Source organism: Protomyctophum parallelum (assembly GCF_964188405.1).
Source record: "Protomyctophum parallelum genome assembly, chromosome: 6".
NCBI classification, from domain to species: domain Eukaryota; kingdom Metazoa; phylum Chordata; class Actinopteri; order Myctophiformes; family Myctophidae; genus Protomyctophum; species Protomyctophum parallelum.
Genome location: NC_139701.1, coordinates 26,531,922 through 26,542,659, shown reverse-complemented (window position 1 = coordinate 26,542,659; position 10,738 = coordinate 26,531,922). Strand labels below are relative to the sequence as shown.

General features: G+C 39.8%; 1 protein-coding gene across 1 annotated transcript in view; it reads left to right on the top strand.

The window, feature by feature from the left end:
* agbl4 (AGBL carboxypeptidase 4) overlaps window positions 1-10,738 on the top strand; it is a 401,255-nt gene continuing 390,517 nt past the window's right edge. The window contains exons 1-2 of the mRNA XM_083767629.1: window positions 1-44; window positions 2,102-2,220. Coding sequence (XP_083623755.1) covers window positions 4-44; window positions 2,102-2,220 — 160 coding nt within the window. The 5' untranslated portion in view covers window positions 1-3. The remainder of the gene's footprint in view (window positions 45-2,101; window positions 2,221-10,738) is intronic.

Below are 10,738 nucleotides of genomic sequence, written 5' to 3'. Positions count from 1 at the left end.
AAGATGGAGGAGAATCAGAATATTAGGGATATCGACACTGGTGTGTAAATGTGTGACTGCTTGCACACAGGAGAGAGCGAATGCATGATGATGTTTGGGGTGTTTCAGAGACAGCGGTTGCACGTCTCTTCAACGCGGTGTTTTTCTGTTGAAAACGAACATGACCGCAGCTGCATTATTACTAGCATGCTAGCATAAGGAGCAGGTGCATGATGTAAACAGAGCCCCCCTGTTCGGGTCACTGTTGTTATTATGAGGGAACGTATCTAGCATGTGTGCTAGCGTAGGTATAGTGCAACCATTGATACTGAAAATGGCACATACCCGACATGTCTCTACAGTAGCACTGTAGGCTGACTGCATGTATCTCTTATGAATAGGTTTAGGTTGTATAAACCTTAACTGAAAATACGTTTCTCAATAACTGCCTGCTGCCATGGCTTGTTCTAGTATACCCGGCTACGTACAATCATGGGTGTTCCAGATATGCACACTCCGTCCCCTACTCCCCTTGGTTTCATTTCTACTCATAATAAGGAATGAACATTCAGGATTTGACGATTTAATATAATTTGAAATGACAGCTAAAGCGTGCAGTCTATGGTGCAGCGTCGTTCTCTTTTTGAATGACACGTTAATGCATGGTTCCATGTTGGCTGGCTGTCTCAACGCCTTCATTTAACTTAATTGCTTCCTTTCCTTGCACGTTCTAAATGTGAAAGAGCTGACCAAGCCATCACTAGCTAATTAATGAGATAGACAACATATGTTTGCTGGGTTCAAGGTGGTGAAGGGCTTCCCCATGAAATAAACCCTCAGTGTGGTGGTATATAGTTTGTTGTAGTTCATATTGTGTGCTATAATAATAATAATAATTATTATTATTATATATAGTATATATATAATTTTTATAAATTTTTTCTTGGGTGATGCCTAGGCCAGTGGTTCTGAAAGTGGGGTCAGGGGTCCTCCTTGGGCGGCTTCCAGGCCCATACCTGTAAAAGCTTGCCTTGCACGACTGCTTTCTAGTGTACAAAGAATAAAAAGTGCACGCAAAACTACAATGACAACCTCTGTCTCCTAGCGTTTGAGAGAGATTTAAGGTCTGAACTACGATTCTGTTATAATGGTTTTCAAGCAAAAGCCCTGTCGTCTCATTTTCTGAGACATCACTATAAGAGTGAACTGAACAATTTAGCTGTTAATGCTTTCAAGTGTCGACAACGACTCACTAATTTGTGCTGGTGTGACTCATGTTCGCCTTATCTGTAATGCTGCATACTGTGCTTTTTTGAGAATAAAAACATACATTGCATATACTTGCATTGCATATTATCTTTATTTTATATACAAATGTATAATTTGTAGTGTTTATTGGATTATTGGCCATATTTAATCACCATTATACTTATAATATAAGTATCCTATAATCTAAGTAGTAAGTAGCCTAGCTAGCCTAGCTAGTGACAAAAAAACGGAGTAAAAAGTACTGCCGAAGCAGACAACCCGCAGCACTCCAGGTTAGAACAAAATCCTTCTAGGTGCAAGGCTCGAAAATACAGGATGAAATGAAGAAAATGCCAGCACTCATTATACGTCCTTTTCACATGATTTTATTTACCTCTGATGAGAGTGGACAACGTACGCGTTTCACACCCGTTCAAACGGGTGTGATTTTTTTTAAATGGGTGTAGCTAGCGATTCAGGGGCTGGAGCCAGATTAAGGCTAATTGGGAAAATATTAAATTAGGTGTAATTTACAATGTTTTCACAATTTTGCGGAACAACTCCCATCAACATTTTCCTGTGTTGTTCAAAGTTGCGGTCTATAAATTATGCTGTAAGTGTAAGTGCATGTCTGCATGATATTGAATGCTACATCTGCTTTCTTAAACCCATTATGAATATTCCTCTTTTTTATTTATTTTATTTTATTTAGCCAGTTCATGCTGAAAGAAAGAAAGAACCCACCCTTTCTGTTCAGAAAGTTATTATTACATTCAGTAGACAAAGGTTGGAGAATGTATTATGATGTATTGTGGTGTGATCTGCGTATTGATGTGACACAAAAGTGACGCAAGTGTATTTGTGTTCCAGGCAGTGAGGCTGGGGGAGAGGATGCCTTGGTGGGTAATGTGAACAAACTACTGATGACCCCACCAGGTTACCAAGGACCTCAGCGGAAAGGACACCTGCTCTTCGATGCTTGCTTTGAGAGTGGTGAGTACTAACCTAACCTAAAGTTACACACTGTAAACGCCTTGTTCCTAAATATTAATTTAACTCAACTGAAAGAAATTGAACTAAAATGGACTCAGAGTTACATTGTACACTCTCTTTTTGCACTCTTCATGAAGGTCCAGAGGGACTGAAACATCTGTCAATTTGAATGAAAACTGATGCTGCTGAGCAAGAGTAGTGTGCAGAATTCTTGTTCATGAAATACTTGTTTCATTGCTGCAATTGTCACTGCATCTGAACTAAGTGGATGTGCTGATATTTCCTTTGCATGCACTCTTGAGTTAAATTAACCCTTTTGAGTTGCATTGACAAGTACATTCAGCTTCCTTAAGGGCTGTCCACACCAAGAATGATGACTATAATAACTATAAATAAACTATAACTCAAATAGATGGCGGAGTCCACCACAACTATAACGACGACAGACAGTGGTGTAAGAAACGCTGACAGAGCCAATCAAACTCGAATTTACAGGGTGTCACGTTCAACACATCACTCATGGTCAAAATGTTTACAGAGTGCAGCCTATCGTTCATCAGTTTGATAATCAGTGTGATTTAAAAACATAGGCCTTGCACCTACTGTACAGTGTCATAATGTTGTAGTTATCTGCTGTAGATATTCTGCTACATTAAATGTCTGTATCATTTAGGCCTATATATTTTACATAAGAGCAGTTATCAACTTTTAGGTTTATAGTTTATATAAGATATGTTATTATAGTTTTTCCTTTGCTTTTATAGTAGACAGCAGTCAAATAGCGCAGAATGAAATCAATACAGTTGAATGAATGAAATGTGCCCTTGATATTCCACTCAAAGTCAAAACAGAGTCTTGAACCAACTGGCTTTTATATGCCAGATAATACAGGCCACTCCAGAAAAGGGTGAAATAAATCGAATAGCTTTACTTTATGGGAGTAATTGTCCTGTTACATTACCTTGTGCATATCTTTTGTTGATATTGTGCTTGAAACAAAGCCAATGTGTTCAAGAGGCCTTTTCAATGTCCCGAATGGAAACGCACGCACACGCACGGCCATACTCGTGGCACGCACACGCAGGCACACAGTGAATCAAGGAATCAGCAGGTCTCGTCGGGACTCCATCAATGTGTGGAAATTAGGTTCAGATGGGGCTCAGATTTCTTATTTCTCACAGAAAGATCATTTTATCTTCTTTAGATTGAGATGATCTTGAACTTCACCCTGTTCCTTTCTTTTTAACGTCTAGCCCAGCTGTCACCAAAATGTTATCCTCTGAAGTGGATTTATATTTTTACCCGTTCCAAATACTATGGATTTCACCTTGGTCCAAATATCACTAAGCCTGTCTGGTCTTATAAACTTGTTTTTCAATGACCTAGACCTCAAAAAAGAAAGGTACATTTTGCCTTAAAAACCAGATTTATCTTGAATTTAGTTTAAAGCTCCAATCTGGTATTCATCATAATTAGTTTAAATTCATATAGTTTTAGGAAAATAATTGTGTGGTGGAAGGAAGATGGTAACACAATCAAACAGCCATCATTGTAGACACTCCTAGAGCTTAGAACTTCCTATTTTCCACCCTGTAATATGAGGTGGAGGCGTGGCAAATGTAATTTTGCAAATATGAAGACAGTAGAATGCGCTCTCCGACACCGTGGTGCGTGCAAAACGGCCCTGAATTAGTCATGGGTGTGTTTAGGGCGTCACCTCCATCAACCCAATCAGCTTGGCGGGTGCCATTCCCTTTAACAGTCAGCTGATCTCCGGTACGATATGAGCAAATTAAGCTTTGATTAATAGCGTGTGAGTGGTATAGCCACTTTAGACTAGGGGGTAGAGGCCAGGGGTCTCCACAGCCAAATCCCTAAGTCTCTATTTTATTCATTTTTCCCCCCACACACAATCATGTACAAATAATGACAATATATTCATGTTGCGCCATTTTATGTCACCAGGCATGACTTTGTCACATTTGTGTTAACTTGCAGTGTTGGAAAGTCATGACAGCATAGCAGCGATAGCGAGGGGGGGGGGGGGGGGGGGAGCACACACACAACTTCATTTGTTTCTGTTTTAAGCATGGGAAAACAGCCGTGAAAATCTTTATTCTAGTTCATTTGATGATTCATAAATGAATAACAATTTAGGCAATTTACAATTTAGGCATTTAGCAGACGCTCTTAATCCAGAGCGACTTACATTAAGCAAGAACAAAAAGCATGGGAATACATCACAAAAAAGCATTTATCATGAAACATGCATAAGCTAAGAAAGTAACAGTGGATCTAGTGAATCTATATTATGAGACTATACATATAAACTATATATATATACTACTATGCTATACATATGTACTATGGCGTGCTATGACTATATACAATGCAATTATAGTGCTGTCTACATAACATGCTATAAGTCTGTATCAAATGCTATCTAAGTCTACAGAAATGCTATCTAAGGGGGTAGGGTAAAGTGCTATGGGCCATGATGCAGTCTGAAAAGGTGGGTTTTCAGACTATGGCGGAAGATTGGGAGTGATGCTGCAGTTCTGACTGCAATGGGAAGTGCATTCCACAGTTTTGGAGCCAGAAGGGAGAAGAGTTTGGGACGTGTGGAGCGTTGTCCCGGCGTTTTTAGTGAGGGTACTTCCATCTTCCCTGCGTTGGCTGATCTGAGTGCGCGGGAGGGTTTGTAGGGTTCAATCATACTTGCAAGATATGGGGGAGCCATACCTTTGGTTGCTTTGAATGCCAGCATCAGAGTTTTGTATTCTGTGCGGGCAGCGACCGGGAGCCAGTGGAGGGAGCGGAGCAGGGGGGAGACATGTGAGAATTATGGCTGGTTGAAGACCAAGCGAGCTGCGGCATTTTGGATCAGCTGGAGAGGCTTAAGTGCACATGCTGGTAGGCCAGTAAGGAGGGAGTTACAATAGTCGAGTTTTGACAAGACTGTTGTCTGGATTAGGAGCTGGGCTGATTCCTGGGTGAGGAACGGTCTAATTCGTCGTATGTTATAGAGTGTGAACCTACAGGATCGAGTGACAGCTGTGATGTGAGCTTTGAACGAGAGCTGACTGTCCAGGACAACACCGAGATTCCTGGCTGTTGGGACAGACGTTACCAGGGCGTTGTCTACGGAGATAGTTAGCTCCCACATAGGGCAGGACTTATATACATACAATCACTAAGCCTTTGAAATGCCACCTACCTTTCAGATCGGAATGGAACTGCGAGCATATATTATAGGCCCTACGCAGCATAGGCTGTCAACATGCGTAATGTTCCCAGAATTGTCTAACCCGAACATACAATTTCACTTGATATATTGTTTAACTGGATAACAATCGAATAATGTATCATACAGACAAAGCAAGATTCCTAAGGAATATGGAGATTTTTACATTTAAAAAAACGGTTGAGAAATGAGAGAATAAGCTTCACCTGCAGTCACTGCAGTGCGTAATGGCATGACATCGGGGGATGCCCGATGTTATGGTCTTCGCTTATAGCGTTTGACTGAATAAGAATAGAATCGGGTGTGATACAGAAAACTTCCCAAGGTTTATGGAGATGTTTAAAAGGTTGAGAAATGAGAGAACTATGGCCGTTTCAAATCTCAACTTTATACCACGGAAAGCCGCAACAGGCGAGCTGTTGCCATGTCTCAGAGAAATCAGTAAATTGGTCTATAAAAATGAATCCCAAAAGAAGCGCCTATATACCAGGGCAGGGTCTGCAACCTTTTTTAAATGAAGTGCCATGTTTTTATTTTCTATAGTCAGTGTGCCAATCAGTGTGCCATATCAAGATTAATTTTAATGACACCACACCACATTACAATTTCATATTTTGATTGTCCACAGTTATTCCTTCTTTTGTTATTATGATCATTATAATATATCCCCATTTATTTATTTGACAGGGACAAAGCTCATTAATCAACATGTCAGTTTTCACATCAATGTAAATGGGCCAGAGTTAGCCGAAGCTAAATTTCATCTGTAGTCCCTGGGCAGGCTCTTAAAAAATGAATGAATGATAAAAAGGACAAAGTGTAGTGTGCCTGCACACAACACCATGCGTTGATGCCATGTGTGCATATGTGCAAGCACCCAACACTACGTCCATACAAAACACAATACAATACAGATAAAAGAAAGACAAAGTGTAGTGTGCCTGCACACAACACCATGCTTTGATGCCATGTGTGCATATGTGCAAGCACCCAACACTACGTCCATACAAAAACACAATACAATACAGATAAAAGAAAGACAAAGTGTAGTGTGCCTGCACACAACACCATGCGTTGATGCCATGTGTGCATATGTGCAAGCACCCAACACTACGTCCATACAAAAACACAATACAGTACGGGAACAGATCGACATGGTACAGGGGACAGAACAATGGCAAGTGAAGTGAGAAATGACACCGGTGATAAATACTAAATAGTGCTGATAGTTACCGTAGTTACTCGTGATTACAAATTTGAATTGTTTTTAGCCACCTTTTCAGGTTGAATTTGAAGGTCAGATAGTTGGAGGTCTCTCTTAATTCTGTAGGGAGACTGTTCCAGTGATGGGAGGCTATAACAGAGAAGACTGTTTTACCAAACACACTACGTCTGATTGGCACTTTACAGTCTCCTCTGGTAGTTGCCCTTGTTGTTCTGTCACCACTGTCCCTTCGATCTATGAACTGTTTCAGTGGTGGAGGTGCAAGTCCATTTAAGATCTATGCAGTCAGAGTTCATAGTTTTAATGAATGTATAGAATGTGCTGTGCAGAATGTTATTTGACTATATGTTTAAACCGACAATACTCAGTTGTCACCCTCCTTTGTCCACCCTCCCTTTACAACGCGTCGCAATGTGATGCATTGTGAGCTTGTAGATCTGCTATTTTCAAAAGGAATCTTGGAAAAATTGTGGAAACCTTTTATTGAAACATTTTATTGAAACATTTAAAAACACAAATCTGTCATGGGGGTCACTGGCCCAACATATTTTTGGATTAGGGTCCTTAGTTGGGCAAATGCATTAATCTGGGGGTCCTTGACATGGCAATGTCACTGTGTGAGGATCACCGGTTTAAACAACATTAGGAGAAAAGCCCAAATAAGCACTTTAGAAACAAGAAAAGCAACCACAACTACCAATATTTACAAGCAACTTTACAGAAAAAGAAGCCCAAAGTCGCTTATAATAAACAGACATGGCAACACTGCTGAGCAGTGCACAGATCGCTCTTGTGTAAAATCAAACTTTATTTTTTTGCATTTAAGAGGTGGTCAGACCCAGGTGTAATCGGTATGCCCTGATTCTTTTTAGGTGAAGGGGCTTAATAGCAAATTGCGCAAAGCAAATATAATTAACATATGGACACTCCCCCAATACTAAAATATGCAGGGAAGTAGTGTGCCATATGTGTGTGCGTTCAGCACGGCTTCCATGATATGAAAGGGCGCATAACGAGGCCACGGGTTGAGCAAATTCTGTAATACCCCCTGATTTTAAGAGGTTCTAAATGGCAGCCAATGTCTCCATACTCAACGTCCATCTTTGCTGTAGGCCGAACATCATTTCAATAACCTCTCACTGCTGAAGAGGGAGACAAACATACAGAAAGCCCAGATTAGAGCTTTAAATGCACCATTAAATGTCTCTATGTCCAGTATTTCAATGAGAACGCAAATACAGCAACTACATTCAGAGACACTGAAACTATACAACTACTGAAGGTGAAAGCATAAAGATATAGCCTAATAATGCAGGTGAATATATAAATATGTTAAATAATGAGGGACCGGGTTATGCTACAGATATCATGATATCAAAATGGTGATTGGCCTTGTTATAAATTGGTGTATTTTCCCAGATGACATGGCCAGAGGAGCTCAGACATTGATTAATGGGTATTGAGCTCCAGCACTCAGATCAGCTAACATACCAGTGTCTCTGGCCCCGGATGCATCTCCTGAATGATTTATGGAATTGATATTAATCTCTTTCCAGTAAATGCATTACTAAAGTTGGAATGTGAGCTGAATTGATGTTTGCATGCTAATGCCAAATTAATGTCTTGTTGACGTCTCAACAAAATGCAACACGTTGGTCTTACTTACTGTAGAGGTGGGGACAATGCCTGCATTTTCCTCATGACATTGATAATTATGTTTTTGCAAAATTTACAGCAATTGAAACCTTTTATACAACAGTATACTCAGTACTCAGTATGTAACTGAGTAATAGTAATAATAAACCCTCTTGCTACTCCAAAAATGCCACACTTAGCCCATATTCACGTCATAAATGAACAATGTTTCACTCCAGGTGCCATAACAAAATCACACCTGTGTGAACCGAGTGGTGCAATTCCCCTCTCTCTCTCTCTCTCTCTCTCTCTCTCTCAGCACTACCCTTCTCTCTGTTTCTGGCACCCCCTACTGGTATTAATAAATGCACGCACGCAGCATTACCCCGTGTTCCAATTTCACGCATGCGCACACCACTCGTGCTCATGATACATGATACAAATGGAGATTGCTGGTTGTAGGAGTGGTTGCACCACTCAAAAAGAATTACTTCAAAGTAATAGCTCACTATGTGAAAAAAAAAAACAGCAGTGTGGTCGCCGGTCGGTGGCAGTGTTTCAATAGTTGTGCTTTAGCGCAATAACATATTGTGCCATTAAACCCTGCCCACTTTAAGCATTAAAACAATTCTGCTGTTTTCATTATTGCTACTAAGTAGTCCACTTACTGGATATGAGAACCATGCAGAAATAGCAACAGCATGGTTCTTGAAAAGATGATTGGCAGTCTCTGAATACTTAGTATACATTTTCAAACGGTCTAACTAAAAGCATCGTATAAAGTTTGAAGTAATGTAGCCGCTGCATGTTTATCCCAGTTACAGTATGTTTAGTAGATAATGTGCTCACTCGAATAACTTGCTTCTGTAGTAATCTTGTTTCTTTGTGCTGGGTCCCAAGGAAATCCACAAATCTCTATAAAACAGAGTGCTCTCATGACAACTCAGTACTTTAATTTCCTTTATATTTTCAAGATGATGTGACAAACAAAAAAGAAAAAAAACTGCCAGTGTGGTACATTTTATATACCGGTACGTTTTAAATTGAGTTATGGAATATATTAAAATTGTATAGTACTGTAAGTTAAACGTGTTTGAATACAAATTGAAGTGGAAATGGCTATACCATGTCACTTATTGTCCTTGTGACTTATAGCGTAGCAGTAATGGCCATTTTGTGGTGTCACAGAACTCCCAATAAAGATTGACAAATATTGATTTGAAGCCTGGAACCAAGCTATTCATGCTCCTGGTGAATGATTAACTTGTCACTTGATTCTGTGACTGTGTCCAGAAATATTTGAATATTTAATTATACTAGAGCGGTGCCCATTGGGCACTGGCCTACCTGGAACGATGCAAGTTGGAAATGCATGCCCCACCCAGCTATTATGTCTGTGTACCTTTTATGCCCATATATGGAGATCTAGGGGTGATCAGGTCATCAGGTGTGATCAATTGGCTAATTTTGTGTTGGTTCTGGTCTATACAACCGTGTATCTGACCGACCAAAGCCGGGCACTGCACTCCCTGTGGTGGTGTGAAACGTGTGTCAAATTTGAAGTCTGTGGGGTAAACGATGTTGAGTTACATGGATTACAGACGTACACACAGACGTACACATACTGTACAGAGTAGACTAGAGACGTGGTTCATTTATAGATGGATACTGTAGATACTATTTACGAAATACCCCTTTTTATTATATTCAGCTATTAGTGTTGTTTTTTGTCTTACACAAACAAAAAATATATTCCCATTGACAATGAATGGATAATTTTACGTCCTAGTGTCTGAGCAAAGGGAATCTTTTTGTATTATACAAGCATTACATTTCCATTCAATAAATGGTCATAGTGTCAGAGCAAATCGGCTTGTCCTATTTTTGAGGGGCGCTAGCCCCTCCTATATACAGTACAGGTTTAATGTTTGTCTTTAGTTCAATGTTTGTTTAATAAACGCCATTGACAATCAAGGGAAAACTTACATCATTTTGTAACTCATTACGTCATATTGTCTCTTTATTGTAAATGGCATTTGTGTTGGCAGTTGGCACCGTTTGTTTTACATCACCATTACATCACCTAAATCAACATGCGTTAAACATTAATATATTAGCGCCCCTCACTTCACACGGTTTGATTTTTGTCTTACACAAACATTAAATTCCCATTGATAATGAATGGAAAATGTTATGTCATAGTGTGAGCAAATATGGATATTGTCTGTTTTACGTCATGATGACGCCACTTCTTGTAAAACTGGCTAGTTATAGATATAATGAAGGAGGACTGTTGCGATAAAGGTTGTCCTGATTGTTTACTGATGTGAAGTGGATTTTAAAACAGCACAACTTTCTGGTCCCTATAAGCAAGGCCAGTCCTTACTGTAGGAATAATGTTGAAAGGCCATAAC